At 38.7% G+C, this 19,446-nt stretch overlaps 1 protein-coding gene across 12 annotated transcripts in view; it reads right to left on the bottom strand.

Annotated features, from left to right (window-relative positions):
* DPF3 (double PHD fingers 3) overlaps positions 1-19,446 on the bottom strand; it is a 187,546-nt gene that overhangs the window by 50,244 nt on the left and 117,856 nt on the right. For 10 of the 12 annotated variants that reach the window (XR_007377505.1, XR_007377504.1, XR_007377507.1 and 7 more), the window contains exons 5-8: positions 18,853-18,948; positions 17,803-17,841; positions 14,160-14,238; positions 2,640-2,777 (exon numbers count right to left, since the gene is read on the bottom strand). Coding sequence is in view for 8 of the 12 variants with exons in the window: in XM_048947377.1 (XP_048803334.1) it covers positions 2,640-2,777; positions 14,160-14,238; positions 17,803-17,841; positions 18,853-18,948 (352 nt within the window). In the remaining 4 variants the exon portion in view is untranslated. The remainder of the gene's footprint in view (positions 1-2,639; positions 2,778-14,159; positions 14,239-17,802; positions 17,842-18,852; positions 18,949-19,446) is intronic. The other 2 variants (XR_007377506.1, XM_048947370.1) reach the window with 1 other exon arrangement.

The raw sequence follows: 19,446 nt of genomic DNA, 5'->3' as shown, positions 1-19,446 counted from the left end.
TAAAGATGAACGGGTTTGGGTGTGCAAGAAGCCATCAGGTCTTGAGCTGGCTCTAGCCAGGGCATCAGTAACTGAATCTTGCAGGAGCTGAGCTCCAGAAACACCATTCTTGCATAAGCAAAGCTGCCATTACTGCAGGTACTGCAAGGAGCAGAGACTGTAGAAGCTACTGCAGACACTTAGGTACAAAGGAAGTTCACGCTGCAAACGCCTGCCTGCCTGAACTTCACTGACCCAATGCTCACCTCCCACAGCGTGACAAATTCCAAATGGCTGGTTTCAATTTGCCTTGCCATTGCTAAATCAGGCTGCTCCTATCTCTCTGACACACTGCTAAGCAAATAACCAGATCCTGCTCTATACCATATCTCTGGTCCTCCTGTTCAGTAGGTTGCGGATTAGCTGTTTGGATTAAAATCCCCCCCTCCTCCCTCCCTTTTCCCCCAAGCCCATGCAGAGAGGATTCTTGAAGCCCAAGCCCTGCAATACTGCAAACCTGTCAAATCTAATTCATAACACATGCCTAGCAGTTCTTAGGGGAGAGGAAAGATCTGATACTCTGGCTCCTCACCATCCTCCTGTACAAAGGGACCATTTAATGACTGCACATTAGCAATGTGGACAATTAGCATTCACATGGAAGATAAATGGCAGCATAAATTAAATATCACCAAGTGAAAGAGCAAAGATGCAAGATCTGAGCTCAAGGCTGTAAACAAATAAACAGGCAAAAAGGAACAAACAGCGACTGCGACAGCTAAACCATTTGGGAGAGTTACCTTCCAGCATCTGGGACTTTCCCCAAGGGTGATCTTTACATTCGCATAGCTGTTGCCTGTACCTCACTGGCTCCTGTCTGGTTGTTAACCAGATTCTTTCTGTTTGGGAATCTGGATGTCAGAGGATTTTACCCCACTGGTTTTGTACTTCTGCCTGTTTTGGGATTTGTGCTTTAGCAGATTGCCTCTGCTGCACATGCATTACACAGAAGCTCAGGGGGAACACAAGCCTGAGTAGTTCCTATTCTACCCCATCCTATGCAGCAGAACAAATCTTTCTTTCCATGGGCTAAGTCCTCTGATGCTAACCTTCCCACAGCTTTTCTAGCTCCTCTTTCTGCTAACTGTAACAAATTCTTAAGTACCAGAAGGATAAGGACTGCAACTGTCCTTGACCTCTGTGACAAGCTGAAGGGTAAAACACACTACCCTTCTTTGTCTGAGCATCTGTGCAAAGCCATTATGAATATTAACTCAATAGAGACTTGTGATATGCCTCTCAGGTATATAGCTATAACTAAATATTGCAGGCATTAAAAAATAAAAATAAAAAAGCCAACAATTACAAAACTCAGAGATAATGTAAATGTTAAGTAAACAAAAGCTACTGGCAGAACACTGACAGTCTCCAGCCTGCCTAAGCTGCTCTTAGTGCACAGCTAGCTCAAGTCTGTCAAGAGCTGGAAGAGTCAAAATTACCTTTACTATGAACCTACCAAACACATGAATAACTGAAAAGCAGGGCATAAAAGTGACAGAATTACTGAGATTGTCGAATGGGAGTGGCCCTTCAAGCTCACACAGTGGCTAGCAGCAGATGCTTTGGAGGACGGAAACCCCCTCCCCTCCATCCCTGGGGACAATTATCAATTATCCGACTTGAAAGAAAATGTTTTCCTACTTCCATAAGTCTTCCACTTCTTCATAACACATTATAACATGTTTGCTGGATATTTCTTCCCATAAGCATTTTATAGCTTTGTTTGCATTGTTCATTACTCTGAACTAAGATGACACAGTTCACAATGTGATTTAAAAGGATGTCTCAAAAGTGAACAAAAGTAAGTTCACAAATCCCAAGGTAAAAGTAACTATCCCATAGTACTGCACGCTGGAAATCTGAGAAACAGCAGCTTAGAGACTTGCCAGTCTTATGAAAAATTAGTACATAGCACCGTCTCCTTAATCTCCTGTTCTGTGCCTAAGAAACAGAGGAAGGATAGACAAATATGTCCATTCAGGCATTACTTTTCTTTCAGCCTTGCACTGGTGTCAGAAATCTAGGCATGTGACTCATCTCACATTCTAGCACTCCTTGCAGAGGAGAACTGGTATTTTTTCATAGATTTTCCAGAACCGTAACTAAGAAGCATCTTTTGGTAAAGTTGAGTGTGAGGCTTTTGAGGAAGCAATGCAGGGATAAGGAGAACAGAAGCTGTGAATTTCATATAAAAAAATCCAAGGCAGGGATAAAGGTGTCTTACTCAAAGGCAAAACAATGACAGCCCCCTGAAACGGAATGTGCATTTCCTTGACATCCCTACTAACAGCCACTGGGAGGTTGCTTGACAAAGGGTGGGTTGGGCAGCTCTTCTTCCCGCCCCCCCCTCCCTGACACCTCCTCCCCACAGGAGCAGTAATGGAAAAGTGACTTGCTGCAGAGATAATGCTGGGTTTGAAATGAATTCCTGACTAGCTGAGCCAGCACTGGTGTGAGCTGCGGCTGATTAGCTCCACGCATCCAGGTACCAATCACTCACAACGGAGCCAGGCAATCAAGCCAGCCTCCACAAAGCAAAGAACAGCTGAAGGCAACATCTCCAAAAAGGATCTCAAAGGTAAAGGGAAAATACTACTCACGTTTGTGGTTTTCATTTCTGTGGACAGGAGAAGAGCGGGTCTCCTGCTCCCGGGCTTCATCACCCTCTTCACTGGCAAGATGAGTATGAGCATAGTGGTAACTCAGTCCAGGCCTGTTCTTGTAACGCTTGCCACAGACTTGGAGGAAAGGCAACAGGAGGGAGGAGAAGAGAGAATGGAAACATCAGGACAACCTGAAACAATGACAGCATTCTTCAAACAGCACCCCCTCCTCCCCTGGCAGTAGCATCACACATTCCATGTTCCTGCCTGAAATACTCCTAGTGGGTGTCAGTAAAAGGTGACAGACACCAGCTCAGCTGCCCCGCATCCCCAGATAAGCACACCTCCCATGCTGCCAGCAACCCTTCCTGCTGGCCTAAACAAATGAACATCCAGTCTCTGCAGCTCATACAGTCCTAATCCTCTCTGCTGAGATTGCTAACAAGATTGTACATAAAATTAAATGAAACGCCCCAGCTCTGATGTTGATGCTAAACAATGCACAGCAAGGGGAACTGGACCAAGAAGAAAGGACATTATTTTCTTGATTATTGATCCCTAGGAAAAGAAAACAAAATTACAAAAGGCTTTATTTTAAAAAGCAATAAATAGCTTTGTTCATAATTCCCAGTCAAGACAATGAGATGGAAGTCATCCACAGTTTCTTCCTTGAAGAATAGTAGTGATTCTTCCCCATCCAGGTTAACTTCACATTCAGAATCCTAATGAATAGCATAAAATGTGACGTGGAATCCTGCTTCTGAATTTTTGTTTGTTTTAAGACTAAGTCAACAGGCATTAAGAACAAGAATAAACAATTCAGGCTGATGAAAGGTCTACAGAGTGTATAAGCTCAATGCAAGGGCAAACTTCATCATAAAATTCATTATATACAAATTGAGCTTCTGTAAAGATTTTAATTTGTGTTACCGTTTCTAAAAGTTCTCTCTTTTTATCTTCAAAGCATTCTCTGAATGTCCATTTTCTTTTATGCAGATATTTCATCTATGAAATTGTATTTCATATTGCCACTTCAGAAGACTAGTAAACAAAAGCAGAAACTTAGTGGCCTTCCTGCAGATTTTTCCTGCTAGTTACGTATTCAGTCACTGTACAGCTTCAGCAGTCTGAAGGATTTCACTCAGGAATAAGTGTTGTGTCCAGTACTCTGCCCATGTAGCATGCTAGGAAGATGTGCCAGAAGATAAAACAGAACTCAACCTCTAATTCTCTGTCTTTTTGTTACGCCTCTTCAAAAGATCTCCAAGGGAAGTCACCATCCAGTCCTAAAATCGTCACTCAACTTGATACCTGAAATGAATCCTGCAATGCATACAGGTACTTCCCATTCCATAGACAACTGAGTAATTACATCAATGTCATTAAACTCTAAAAAGAAGCAAACAAACAAGAAAAAAAATCATAAAAAGACTCACTGCAATATTTCACACCTAAGTAAAACCTCCATTATTTTACTTTTCTGCTGCTGCTCACAAAAAGCCAGTTGATGTTCCACAGTGTAGAACAAAGGATAGAAATTTGTAAATCAAAGCCTACCATAACAGATTTAATTCTCTGTCTTTTCTAACTTATTGTTATTATTGTTTCCTTAGGGAAAATACTTTGCTTTATTATAAACATGTGATACAACCCCAAGATATGAATAAAATGACTAAACTGAAAGATTAGATACTTTTATTCCAGTTTTCTCCATTCTGCAAGATGGTGATCATGTAGTTATTTCAACAGAAAGAGTTTTTTTTCCAAATGCAACGCATCCTGAGCAGAGGGGTATTAAGTCTTTGAATTCCCTTGATTTAGAAATGAAAATTCCTGCAGAAGAGAAACTGGGAAGGATTAAAATGCCCAGATGCATATGTTCGTACATTCTTTCAAGCATCTACCCTCATCTGTGCTGTAAACCTGTTTTTTTGAACAATTTTTTGAACAATTGATTTTTTGAACAACTAGATTGGTATTCAGTGCATGCTGTCGTCAAAACACAAGTTTGGTCTCCCTTCTTCTAGTAGCAGTCACAGAATCATTGAATCACCAAAGTTGGAAAAGACCTCTAACAACATCCAAGTCCAACCATCTACCTAGCACTAAAATTTCCCACTAAACCATGTCCCTCAGTATTTTTCTACTCCATTCTGGAGAGCAGAATTACCTACTGCTCATCCGAAGGCTTACAGAATAAAGGACAAGCAGGGAAACAGCTACTGACAAGGAGTAAAACAACCAGAAGTCCACAGTTCTGTACAACTTAGCCTCCACTTTTCGAATATTTGGAAAAGTGTAACTCAGAAGTCACCATCAAACCAAAGACAGCTACAAAATTCTCACTGTTTAAATTATTACAGAAGGATAACTCCATCTGATTAAGCAACTGTAATAGAATTTATTAGAATGGAGAGAGAGATTAACATTCCTAGCATATTATAGAAGCATTTCACTAAGTATCCTGCTCTAACCACCTTATTTGTGTGTTTGAAGATAGAAGTTAAAAATCATATTTTTGCTATGAATTACTAGTACTGCTCAAAACCTTCCCTGTTTAACTTCTACTCAGAGCACAGACAGATGATCAGTACTGTACTAACAAAGGAGAGGCACCTGGAATCAATAGCTATGTGATATAAACGATCCAGTTATACCTTGTTCTTACTCTGCTTGATCCCGCATTACTACTAATCTAGCTGTAAAAACAGATATCTAAAACCCAGTCCAGTATCCCATTTTCAATGTTGGCTTTTTTTTTTTTAATTTTGAATAAAAAATATTTAAATATTTCTAAAAATTCTACCAAGCTTCATTCCATTTAGGCCTACATGAAAACATAGCTATGATTCTAACCCCAATGATTCTAGCAAGATAAGGTGTTATCTTGCAAAAGCAAAGCATCCTTTAATAAAGGTCTCATACAGCTTTCTCCCTCAACGCACAGAAGGAAACTTGCATTCCCTGAAGAAACTCCCAAGGCTGTGGCCTTATCTCCATTCCCAACATGATCCTATAGGGATTTCAGTCAAGAGCTTAAGATGGTATAGGATAGTATAGGAAATCAGATGGGTTTTCAGATTTTCCCTTCTCAAGCAAAAAAAATAATAATGATAAAATAAAACATATACATATACATATATATACATATATATATATATATACATACATATACATATATATACATATATATATATATATTTATATATATATAAAAACCCAACAGCAAAAATCAGCAAGCATCAATATAAGGTTGTAATAATAGGCTGTAGTAATTCTGCAGCTGGGCCTTTCTCACTGGCAATATTCTTTGAGATAACTTTCAAGTGTAGCAGAAAGCTGAGACGTTCCTAGCTAAAAAGGAATTTGGAGGAATTTATAACCAACGCTGAGGTAAAGGAGTTCTGTTTACACAGTTTCAGAAGATCCTTTGTAGGACCAAAGATTTGCAGCTTCCAGCAGCCTTTTTTTCTGGATGTCTAGACTTTTTCTCCTTTCAAATTCATGTTCTGTCATGGAAAGATTCTAAAACATGAGTCAAAACTACAGGGATTTCCTATTCCCCAGACAGATTAGACTTCTGTAGGGGAAAAAGGTTATCATGATATTAGTCAGGTAAAGGAGTCATTGGCTTCGGTGATAGTTTGAAACCTAAAATAAAGCTAAGTCTGAGCCTCATGGTTTCTCCAACAGATTGGAATCTTCGCAAATTCTTTACCTCTTATTTTTCAGATAGAGCACATTTTATTAACCTACCATATCACCACGCTAAGGAGCGGTTTCTATAAAAGGGTGGTCATTAATGAACACTTAGCTCTTAAATAACTCTTCCCACTGCAAAACTGGCTTTTCAAACATTAATTAATCTTTTTCCACATTCCTGAGTGGGAAACACTCATTTCACTTTTAAAACAAGAGAACCAAAGGGGGGTTAAGTGGCTTGCCCACACAGTGATCTTTCGTCATTACCAGGATTAGAATTCATGAGTTCCACCACCCAGACCAATGCTCACATCACATCTTTCTCATTCTCTGAGCTGACAAAAGCATAATGGGAACTGGTTCCCCCAGTCAGAAATGTATGCTAGTGATTATGTTCTAACACTACGCAGCTCATACATAGTAACTGAGAGTGTGCCTTTCATAAGCATTGCTGGGTGGCCTTGCCTTTCTTTCAGTGGCTTTGACTGTTTTGTCTTTAATTTTCCATGCTGCGTAGGCTCATCATCCTTGCATGTGGCGGATTTCATCCTGAATCTCAACACGGGGAAGTTGACTTCAGCTTTAATTAGGTAGCCGAGCCCAATGAAAACAGCAGGAGTTTGTAGAACATAACCCACTCCAGTTCCTCCTGCATTCAGAGGATGTATTTTCTACAACCTGATGTGAATGCCATCTTAGGAACAAGCTGAGTAAGTAAGCACTAACATGGCAGTGCAGATCAAACAGCACTGATGAGGAAGATTTTATTAGGTTACCAAACACTCTCCTATGAAGGACTTTACGTTCCTTCCAAGACTGAAATGAAGAAATTACACAACTGTGTTACAAAGAAAAAAAAAACATAATTTGCAGACAGTTTAATCACAAGCATTGAATACTTCATAAAAGAGAGTTCTGTTCTAAGTTCTGGCCTGTAACAACCTGTAACTCCTTGGATAAACAAATTTTCTATCTGTTTATGCTACTCTATGAGTAAAATTAATCTAAAATACTTCCCCTGCTTTAAAAGAAGGTTTAAAATCTATGACTTAAAAGATTTCCTAATCAAATATTTAATAGCTGTGTTGCTGTCATTTTGAAATTGTTACACATTTGGTCCTTGGCAGGCTGTGAGCTATGTTCCAGCCAGCTCTCCACATACATTTTGCACAATCTGTCACCAGTATGACACAGAAGGAAACAATCCATGTTTTTAGTGAAAACAGGAAATTGAGGGAGTATGAGCGGGTTTTTTTCGTTTTTCTTTCTCTTTCTTTTTTTTTTTTTTTTACTGAATCTAGCTCCTTCATTGTCTTTGCTTTTCCCCTTTGCCTTCTGTTCTTTATTCTCAACTGAGTTGTGTCAAATACTAAACTTAAGGCAATGGCTAGCAGATAGCCATTCCTCAAAACCAGCTTCCGGTCCCACCATTCTCTCCACTCCAAACAAAACCCATTCCCTGTTTTGCACTGGTTTGGTGATATAATTTTCACTGTAACAGCTATGTCCGCTCTCTGCATATCTAGAGATCTCCAATGTTAACACAATGTATTTTGATCTCCACCAATGGAAAGGCATTATGTTTGTACCTCTTTGATCAGCACTGTCATGCTACACACCTCTTCTACCAGTTATTTAGGGGATTTTCTGAGGGTAGTAAATAATCTTTGTTTCTGTGTCCCCACAGGGACGAGTCCCAGAAACTATCTTCCATATTAAGATCACAGATATGCTGAGCTCCAAAGCAATAAACATACAGTTCAACAATGCCTGTATCGAGCATTATATACTTCCACATTTCATAAATAAATTGCTAGCAGAAACAAAGCAAAAAGCAGATACACTGTAGGAGCAGAATCAATTGTTACAGTCAATTCTATTCCCCTCTTCCCATGTGTCCCACTCAAGACTTCTTTCCTGTCTGATGTTGGATTTTTTAGCGTTAATTTTGTCAATGAATGCAAAGTACAGCAGCTATGTTGGGAGAGTTGCTTGTTGGGTTCATCTGAATAGCCATCTTATTCTAGATCTTACTGCTTATTAACTACTTAGAGATTCACTAGAAAGGATAATACCAAGAGATGATTTAGGGCTTACACTGCTAAACTTTAAAAGGGAGCTGAAGTCATGATGGAGATTTATAAGAAGCATGTAAAAGCATAATGCTAAAATCAAAGCATTTTCAAATAAGCTTGTCATCATCGTATTTAACTGAAGGTCTGTTCTAAGAACCAGCAGTAGCTGTGCTTGACTCATTCATAGTATCAGTGAGAATTCAGACAACAGATTAAGTATCAGAAAACATAAAATCAGCCTACATCATGATTTATCTTGCAAGTCTTTGGTATTCCAGAGAATCAATGAGTTAACTTTAAAAAGAGTACAGTAGAATCAAGTCCACTTCAAGGAAAGAAGAAAGAAGGAGAGTGAAGTCATTAAAGTAATTACTAGAGGAGTCACTTTGTGATCATATACACAAAAATAGTTCCTAAAGAATAGGCCTCAAAGAATTACATTTGGCAAGTAATGTTAGAACAACATAACAATTAACTTTTTAAAAGAACCTTAAAGAGAGAGATCCTTAATTCCCATTGAAACTCAGCAGAATTCCAGCATTTGTTGGCAGAACCTGTGATACATTTAATAGAGAAAGGATATAGAGAAGAAAAAAATAACCTTAAAGCTTGGAATTTCAATATCTTGCCAGCTGATGAACTTGCAGAAAAATCATGGGACTGTTTCAAATTCTAATGATTTGAATGTACAGTCAAACATTTTCATAAACAAAAACATGTTCTGAATAATTACTATTAGCTCATCATCAAGTTCAAAGTGTTCACCAAGAGACCAAGCTTTATATGATCTACAGGCACAACACAAGCAGATAGGCACTCAGTGGTATATTTACAGAAAACATTTTAAGAGCCTACCTCTGGTGGAAATCAGCGAGAACTAGGAGCCTAACCTTTTGAAAACTTCACAAGGCACTTTTCTGCATCTTCAAGTACCTGAAAGAGTCCATTTGGGGCCCAATGCTTGCCTCTATTTTTACAATTAATTTGGAGGGTGGAATAGAGAGTGAAAGAATCAAACATGCAGAGAACTGATTCTTGGAGAAAATCTTGGAATAGTAATTAAAACTATATCACGCAAGCTTTATCAATCAAAAATTATTTCAAACAGTAAAATAATTAGTAAATATTAATATGACATCTAGTAAAACAACATGGTATAAACAGGAGAGGGCAGTATAATGAGGAAACTAAAGATGACAGATATTGAGACTCAGTAGGAGTAGGTGGATCAGCAAAGGAACAAGAAGTTATAGCAACAGGCCTATTAAATATGAGCTCATACGGTGGACGTAGGTGAAAACTCTGCCACTGAAACATGAAAGCATAGCACTGGAGATGAGTGTCCTGCATTGCAAATGGGCTTACTAAATAAGCTAAAAGATCAGCCATCTCTGTATCTCTCTTAGATATCTAACAGAGCAACTGGCACAAATCCAAGTTCTATAGGTAAATATAAGTGACACGTAAATGTATCAGTCATTTATCTTTCTTCTGAGCTGCTTCATACTCAGAACCACACCTTCTACTTAGTTTTGGCCACTGCTATTTAAATAAGATCCTTTGAAGATCTTTCAGAGAAAAGAAACAAGCTTATTAAAAGATCTGAAGAAAAATGGCTGAAAGAAGCCACACTAACTGTTTTCAGACACAGAAAGAAGATCGCAGAGAAAACTCACTTTAAGTATCTAGAGAAACCTGAAACTCAAATGTTTTTGACAAAAGAACCAGCTTCGACAAAAGATTGTAGGGATCTGTGTCTCTAGATATATGTAAGGTTGCATTAGTCACTGATCCAGCAGAGATCATAAGAAGGTTTCAGTCAATTCTCATTTTTGGACAAGGGATGGATGTGAATGCATATCGCAGCCTCAGAGGAACTATAAATAAAGATTATCATACAAACATAAGCTGTTACTCTACAATTATAGTATGTACAGAAATAAAACTAAAAGGAGACAAGGATATAAAGGTAAAAGGAACAAAAGAGAAAGAAGCAACATCTTTTAGAGACGGGTAGGGAAATTTTCCACAGATAGTGAGAGAAAACAAAGGTGGAAGTAATTATGTGTGTCCGTAAGTCACAGTAGGGAAATGAAATGAAAGCAGGCAAGGGAGAAAATGAGAAGAATGAAAGCAGGCAAATGAGGATGGGCAGCAGGAAAGTTGGTAACTTCTGGAGATTCAGCACAAACTAAGTAGCATAGCTGAAGGAAGTAGACATCCAGAGTCATGAAGATTAGTGCTACAACTGACTGCAACTTTTAAACCAGAAAACAAATTTCCAGGTAGAACTTCAGATATACTCCGCATCCCTCCCCAAAAGAAAACACATAACACTCAATATGAAAATAGTAAAATGATTTTCTAAGACTAAAAGACTTGGCAGAATGATGGTTCCCCAGTGTATCATTTGGCAACCACACAAAATCAATTCTTGTTGCATATGTAGGTATGTAACATTCATTCATGCTCTTCCTCCTTTAAAATCCTGTGCCCAGTTTATTTCGAACAGCTGTGGTAGAGTATCTTCAACATCTCTGGACTGACACCACAGATCTTGCTTTGTTCCTCAAGCCTGCTTTTCACTGTCCATTCAAGTATCTGCTCTGTCTTTTACCCAAGTATTCAGGCTACATTTGGGTCTGCTATGATACAACAGCTGATCATTCTGCTGTGGTACCATTTCCTGCCTATACCCATCTCACACCAGGTTTTCCTGCCACTTCTATTATCCAAGCTTTTTTTCTTAAGACTGGTCAAGGCACAACACTGTCCAGTGCAGCTGGTGAAAATCTGGCCAACTAGTTTACCATTTGCCATTTTAATAAAATAAAGAATGTCATGATTATGTTAGCAGCTTTGAATGACCAGGTATTTCATTCTGAACTTCTGATACAGTAAATATTCAGTAAAATTAACTGAAGTTTAATTCCACAAAGCAAGCAAACAATTAAACAGAGGTTCCACCTTTTCTTAAGAACATCAGATGACACAAAAAAAAATTTGAGAGCTTTGAAAAGATCCCTCAGTACAGAGGTTCCAAATTTCCAGTCAGCTTTAATACTGAGATATGTGTTCATTTTTGTGTCTAGCTGAATGCTTCTTCCAACAACAGTAGGCCATTTCAGAAGTAACACTGCAGTCTTACATACAAAGGGCAATGTTAGCTGGATGCAGTTCTTGCATCATTTTACTGATACAGACTAGGTGTTCCACAAAATCTTTCCATTCCTGGAGAAACTTAGTGATATACACTTACTTCCTACAAATACAAACACACAAGTATGCAAAAATGTGCATTTTTGTGGTCATACATTGAAATACCAAAAATAATTTGATTTAGATGTGCTTATACCTTCTTCTTGGTGAGCACATTCCAAATTCAAGTATCAGAACACAGACAGAAAAAAGCAACCTGGAGGAAAGTTAAAGAATACAGAGAAAAAGCAATGACCGCCCACTATGGTAATTACTCATATCAATAATGTGACTGAAGGAATAATGTTCTCCTGAACAGGAAACAAATTAATTATTTATTGCCGGTATATTTCCACATAAAACTAACATATCTATCCAAAACACCTCTCCATGGAGAACTGCAAACTGAATCTAAACTATCACGATCACACAGAGATTTATCTATAAACATATTTAGCAGATTATTTCAAAGAAAAAAAATTGATTAAGGAAATCATTTATTGGTGCAGTGATCACCCAAGCAGGAAAGAAGTCTCAAATTGACAAGCCAATTACTCACATTGAATTATATGTAACAGTTCTACAGAAAGTAAGCAAACAAAGTATTCCATTTCAGGATGATGGCACTGCAATTACAACAGTTCTTCTGCTGGACAATCAGGTAAGGGTTTTGCTAACACATAACCCTATTCTCAGCTATCTACAGTGGAAAATGAAGTAGTTACTGTATAAAATCTGGATTCTAGAATTCCTTATGACTCACCCTCTGACTACACGTTTCTTAAAAATGAAAAGTATCAGCCAAACGAAATAGGAAAGTTTAAACTTCCAAAACCAAGGAAATTTATGCTTCAAAATGCAAGCCAAGGCAAAATTCCGTCAGTACAATGATGTACCAAAACAGAGACTTCAGCTCAGATTTCTGCCGCCTGCTTTGGAATCTTAGATTTTTATCTACTTAGTGCAAATCACTACTGCGCATGTTGTGAGTTCTCTCCAAAAGCAGAACAAGATCAGACAGTAAAGAGACATTACGCTTGGAACAACTGCACTACTGACAAGTGTCCTTGGATTTAGAGGGATTTTCCAGAAAAGTGGTGAAGATAGTTCTGTGTACACCAGCAGAAGAAAGCTGTGGAAATCAACAAGATACGGAGTGGCCTCCTAGATAATCCTTGGGAGATAGAGTGTAGTTCTTCCAACAAGCAAGAACAGCTATTTAACTACAGTAGAAATCTCTCAGCCCTTCAAACTGTAAAGAGCTGCTCTTCTTCAGTTCAGACACTTCCATTTATGTGAAAGTCTCTCCCCTTCTACTCATTCCCAGTAGCTCTAAGAACATTCACCTTGCTGAAGCAATATACCCAACTTGTTCATCACTGTACTATGCAGTCACTTGGTCTCACTATGAAAGATTATTTGAACATATGGAATATAGTTTTCATTTTCAATGCATACCCATGTTTCTTCATGTTTTTAAAATAAGCAGAAAACATTCAGAGACTGACATAGTAGTGTCAGTCTTTTAAGGTCAGTATCACTGCAAGGTAGTTAAGCTGCGGAGATAGGGGTGTTCTAATTTTCCTCAAAACCATCAATCACTTTTAGGTCAAAAAAGTTAAGACTTCCTGTTATTCTCCTACTTCTATTAATTTTTGTTATGCTGCCGTTGCCTTGTTATGATAGAAGGCACTCTAGTACAAATTTTTACTGCACATACGCTCTTATCAAGCCTTAAGATGAGAAATCTTGAAAGCACATGGGTAAGACAAGTGCCCCTCGCACAAACTACATAGTGAAGCAAAAAACAATGTAACAAGAAGAAAGGCACCAAGGCCCAGATAATAAAAAAATATATATTGTGTACCAAATATTGGGCTCCTTCTTCATATATAGGAGTCTATTATCTTTTTAAGTTTGGGCAATGCCTTAATTCACCTGCAGTCCCATTGAAAGACATCAAACGGCATGGTTATATTGAAAGGGAATATGTATCAAAACAGAACATTCTAATTCTGTTTCTTTCTTAGGAGGGCTCAACTCCTGATGATGCCACTGGAGTCTTTTCTAAATAAGGGATGCAAATAAGACCTTCAAAATTTAGCCCAGTGAGATTTCCAAAGGAGTGAAGGGAATCACCAAGTATGTAAAGTGATACAGGGGTGAAATGCCTTTGTCAGAGATTTTTGGGTTATGCTTTTGTTTGTAACTATCTGGAACAGAGAAAGAAATAGAGGGTGAATCTTACACAGGGGGAAGGAAAAAAGCCTAGAAGTCAGAAAAAGAGAAGGAGAAAGAGAAAGAAAATAGAAGAGATGATTTATTATAGCACAAAGGGAAGTGGATTCTTGCTGAAGACTTTATTTTATTTCCTTCGTGCAAAAAAAAAAAACCACACTAAGAGCAGCAGCAGTAGCTGGTGGCAAACATGCAAGTCAGAGAGCAGCAGAATACTTTGCTGGAAAAGAAAAGTTGAACCCAGAGTGCACCGAGCTGGCAGGACCAGGCTGGAAGCGGAGTCAGCTGTCTAGGTTCTACTTACTGTCACAAACATAGGGTTTGTCATGATCATCCTGGGAGGCAGCATCATTTCGTCTCCTGCCACCTCCAGATCCCCGAGCCTGCAAGAACAAGAGGAATGTTAACATTATTCTCCTGCCCCTCAATTCTCCTGGTGCCCCTCACCCTCCTATAAAAAATGTGCAGCATAAACTAAACAAACCCTCAGCTTCCATAAAGGTTTATCAAGGGTGGGTTTGACCCTTCCACTCCTAAGATATGCACTATGTTAATAGACCTTGTAATGCAGCAGAGATCCTCTCCACAGATAACCCAAACTGTTCATCCTTAGCAGTAGGTCACTGTCAGAACGTATTCAGATAAGTATCGTTACGCTTCCATTTTTTAAAAAGTTCAAATACTTTTCTTACTGAATATGAATTTATGAATAGATGAACTGGTGGTAAAGGATAAACATAACTTTCAAACTAACCAGAAAACAGGCCTCAAATAAAGCAGAGGTAAAATTACCTCCTTTAATATTTTCAGAGGTGGTGAGGAGTTGCTTTGTTTGGTTTCCTAGCTGTAAAACACTGTTTCGAAAGGGCCTTCTAACTGGCACAAAGATACTGTTGCTAACTATAAAATTGAGTCAGACAGTGGAAAAGATTAGGTAAATGGCTACCTGCAAGAGCAAAGAATTGGAATTACCCAGAAAGGTCTCTTTGCAGTTCTGTGTTCCTAAAACATAGCCAGTTGACAGCCCTGGAAACTGAAAACCTTGGTTTCTCCACAGCACACACTGTTCTGTCCTGAGCTCTAGGGTTAAGAATGAAATCCAGCACCAAAGCCACTTCTTCCTAACCCTTCTCAGCTGAGATGCCAACAAGGGGACGGTTCATATCTGGTCAAGGGGAATAGTTTTGATGTGCAACTGGAAACTGAGACAAGGCCTTAAATTGTTTAACGTTAATGTTCTGTCTGCAGATAACAATAATTTAAGACTTGATCTTTGTGTGAAGAAGTGATCTGCAGGTGGATGGCTAGGTTGTAAACTATGAAATACTGTCAGCCAATCTGTTCCTGGTTAAAAGCAACAAAATGGTTTTTGCTGCTCCTCTTACTAAATTGTTGATGTCTCTCATCCTAGACAAGGCCAGCTGACTCAAATCCTTCAAGCTTTTGCATGTGAAAACAAGAAAGCTCCATCAAGTAAAGCCAGAGAAGATGTAGAAATCCTGAGAATATTTGTTCCCTAGATCCTAAGCAGTCATGTAATCACTGTCCTTCTATGCATTTGAGACTGAACTTGCACTGTTTGAGAAGCACAAAGGAAGTTTTACAGTAGCCTTACCACAATCTATCAAAACAGGGATTTAGAAAAACGTCACATATTATTTCCTTGGGATTTCTCAGGTCTCTTTACACAGTCCTGAAGGAAAGACGTGGATTCGCAGGTCTCTGGATGGGGTATGTACTATTAGGTATGACAAGTATAGCTCTGCCTTCTGCAAGGAACTCTGTGCAGATCAACACACGTGCAAAGTGAGATTTGTAAGGGTGAACTGAAAAGCAGTTTTGCCCTGGAAAAGGACTCAAACAACATTGTTTGGTGGAAGCTACTTCACTGACCATACCACATTAAAAATCAGTTTACTAGCCTACAATATTTTTCTCTTTGACTGTCAGCTTTGTAAATCCCCTCTGGGCTACGAAATCAATCCAAGGCAAGTTTCTTTCTTCAATCACTACTACAAAATGTGCTGCAAGCTGAATTTAGGTCTCTGGCAGCTCCTGTACAACCCTCAGCTCATCAGAGAGCCTTCACAGACACATCTGATTGTCTCTTAATAAATATTTCTTTTGGTACCTGGATTAGGATCCAATTTCCCTATCCTACCATGCTGCATTGGCTTTTCAGGGCTGTGAATAAACTGTAAAGCCTTTTCTGTTGTTGTTGTTATTAGTCAGTAGTTTTGATTCTACATGCTGAGAATAGGTCTGTTGAGTAAAGACATTTCATTTTTACATTGACACCTTTCATAATAGGATGACAATTTAACGTTTGTTGCTCCGAGTTTCACTAGTCCTGCAGCCAGCCATTCCCCTTCCAACAGTTCTCCACAGAAATGTAAGGGTACAGCATTCATGTCATGACCGCACGTCAGCTGTACTTTTTCATGCATTGTACACATAGGGAGATTTTTCAAGTCAATGATTTTCACTGGGAGCTTGATTCCTAAACACATTCAGTGTCTTTGAAAAAGTTCTAGGGGATATTCAGCTGAGGAGCTTGCAGTCTGTATAGGTGCAGTTGCATTCCTCTCCTGTCTCCTAGCAAAATGTCCTTCCTAGCTCCTACAACATTTTTCCTGTCTATCACAGATACTAAAAAGCTCCTTCTGAAAATCCATTCCTTCAGTCTTCAGCGTCCTTCCTAACAGTCCTATGATGTCAGGACCAGTTTTGAGGGGGTAGCAAACTTAGCAGCTGCACCAGAAGCTCTCAACTGAGTGCCACGTGCTTGCTGTGAGCACTCTGGTCTGTTGAATTCAGTCACCCATGATTGCCTTCATCTTTCTGACAGGATAGAGCACAAGCGATGAGACATGTGAGGCCTGGGAGCCATGGCAGAGCAGCCTTGAAGCAGTCCTCAAGCAGCCAGAGAAGGTAGCCAGAGGGACAGATGGAGGAATAAAGGATTAAAAATAAAATCATGCTGTAGGAAAAGGAAGGGCCAATGGAATGTCCAAAGCAGTAGATCTGCCTCATTAACCCTTTATCAATGCTGCCAGCCCTCACTCCTTCTCTGAATTCCCAAAGGCCACACTCTGCAGGATCTAGTTTCCTACAGACATCCCTCCCTTCTTCTATTCTCTAAAAATACCCTGACCGCCTCCTTCCCAGAAACAAAGTGCTGCCCAAATTTCATATCCCCTAATTTCAAATCCTCAGTGCCGATTCCCTACACTGGATCAGGCTAACATTTGAAAAGGGTTGCTTGAAAAGTAACAGAATAGTCGTGAACAGATGTAATTCAGGCTTCAGTTCAGGCTTACCAGTTTTCAACAGCTAGGAATCTGGTCCTAATTTTGAAATCCTAATTCATACCACATTTTACTTTGGCTATTGATGCCATCAAATAAAAACAAAAATTGCTCAAAATATTTGGCACTCTTCAAACTTCTCTTTTTTTGCACCAAGTGAAGCCAGGGCACTAGCAGAGCAGAAGTTAGCAACAGAAAAGACAGGAGATTCTGCTGTTCTTGTTCTTAATAGGGGGCCAGTTCCAGGGCAGAAATAAGTTGTACACGTATGCTTTAAAATGAATGGGACTCTTACTCTCCAACTCCTTCCTCTAGTGCAGGAGAAAGAAAGTAACAGATATTCTCAATCAGTTTCCTGAACAGGGGAGTAGAACTTTGCACATAATAACTTCAGGACTGTGTTTGTGTAGGCCTGAAATATATGCATACAGTTAACTCCCTTCTCTTGAGTAGGCTTTTATAGCTGTTTGCTCCCCTTCACTTACCCTAATCCGCATGCACAATTTATGTGAGAGCAGCTTATTAGAAAATACTTGTTAGCCTCGAATGCTTGTTGATAGCTACAGTCAAGCTTGTGTGCGTTATCGATTCTAACTCCTCATTTTGGTTACTGGTTCATACAAATTTTCTGAAACTTACATTTTTCTGGAAAATTTTTTTCCAGGTGGGGGTCTTTGGCTAAGAAAGAAAGAAAGAAAGAAACTGGTTCAGGTGATTTTGAGAATAAGGAAGGTGAAATATATACTTATCCAGTTAATAAAGTGCTTTGATCTTATATTAAAGAATTCAAGCTCCAAAATAAAGAGGAGCAGAAAACTGAAACAATACAACAACAGAAGAAACCAAAAGAGAGGGTTTGATGCATAAGCACATTGTAAGTATTCAGTGTGGTTTCATGTCCCTCTCTTACTCAAAAGCTATTATATCCTGCTTATTTGGTCTAAAATGTGGCCCTTCTTGCTTGACTTCTGCAAACACATCAAAAGGTACTTCTAGAGCTCCTGTGCCCCTGCAGCATCTACTGGAACCAAGGAGAGATGAAAATGCTTGAAACTTCTGAGAATTATGTTCATTTTATTCAGATGCCTAGCTTCAGGGGCCACAATTAAAAATGCTGATTCCAAGTTTTAAAACATTCGCTTTATTACTTAACTGGCGCCCTGCTGAAATTGTGAAAAGATGTCTTAGGTAAGAGAAGGGACACAGACTCCCCTAAGGATAATATTGCCCATTTTAAGCAAATGGAAGATTTGCCAAAGGGTTCAAGAGGGCCAAAATGTCAACCACAAAGCACTACCTTGGAGAAAGCTTCAAAACATATGAATGCAGTTCAAGTTACTTTTATTAATAGGTTGGTTTTTTTTTTTTGGTGTCACGATTGAATGTATCAATTTTTTTTTTCATTAGTAAATGCTGTTTTAGAATAAGAGCATTGTAATGGCAGGATGTCAACATAATAATTATACATAAAAATTATAAATATGTTACTATAAATAATTCATCCCAAGTTGTTACTCTTAGTGTAGTCTCTTCACATTATAATTTGCAAAAAGTAAAGTAAAAAAAAAATCTGACTGTATCACTGAAAATTACCTACATGGATATACACTTTGCATATACAACACATGTTAAAAATATACACCAGAAAGTAGAAGCTTGCTTCCTTCATTTCTGTTTGATTGCACCTACCCGTCCTCTTGGCCTGTTCTTTCGTTTTGGAATATCTTCTTCCAAATCCTCTTCTTCATTCACTTCATCTGCGTTTTCATCGTTTTCTAAAACCCTCTGTGGTTGAACAATAAATAGGAACGGTTAGAAGAAAAGATGGCACATACAAACAACTACTGCTCTTTACCATAGAGACTGCAGGTTATTAAATTACACTTGATTAATGATATAATGCTAAATAAGATTCCAGAATCCCTATTTCTTCCTGCTAAAGCAAAATCTGCTTTCCCTTTCACCCTTAGTTCTTCAAGGAGTTCTTATTAAAAAACGCTATTGGTATCAGTCAAGGAAGGAAAAGAAGGGTTTTGCAGCATGTGAATACTGGAGAAGTGCAGGCCTCATTGAAGCTGATGAGAACAATAGTTACTTCAATTAATTATTTAACAGGAATAATAATGAAAACTACAATAACAATGCATCATCTCACATAACAGTGTCAGGGAATTTCAACTTGACCTTTTGAAACATAACCTCAACAGAATGAAATCCAGGACAAAACATGTACAAACTGGACACAGCACAGATGATGGAAAGATAAACCATCACAACACTAAT

Source organism: Lagopus muta, chromosome 6, assembly GCF_023343835.1.
Source record: "Lagopus muta isolate bLagMut1 chromosome 6, bLagMut1 primary, whole genome shotgun sequence".
Classification (NCBI taxonomy): Eukaryota; Metazoa; Chordata; class Aves; order Galliformes; family Phasianidae; genus Lagopus; species Lagopus muta.
The sequence above is the reverse complement of the archived record's forward strand: the minus strand, read 5'-3'. Positions and strand labels throughout refer to the sequence as shown.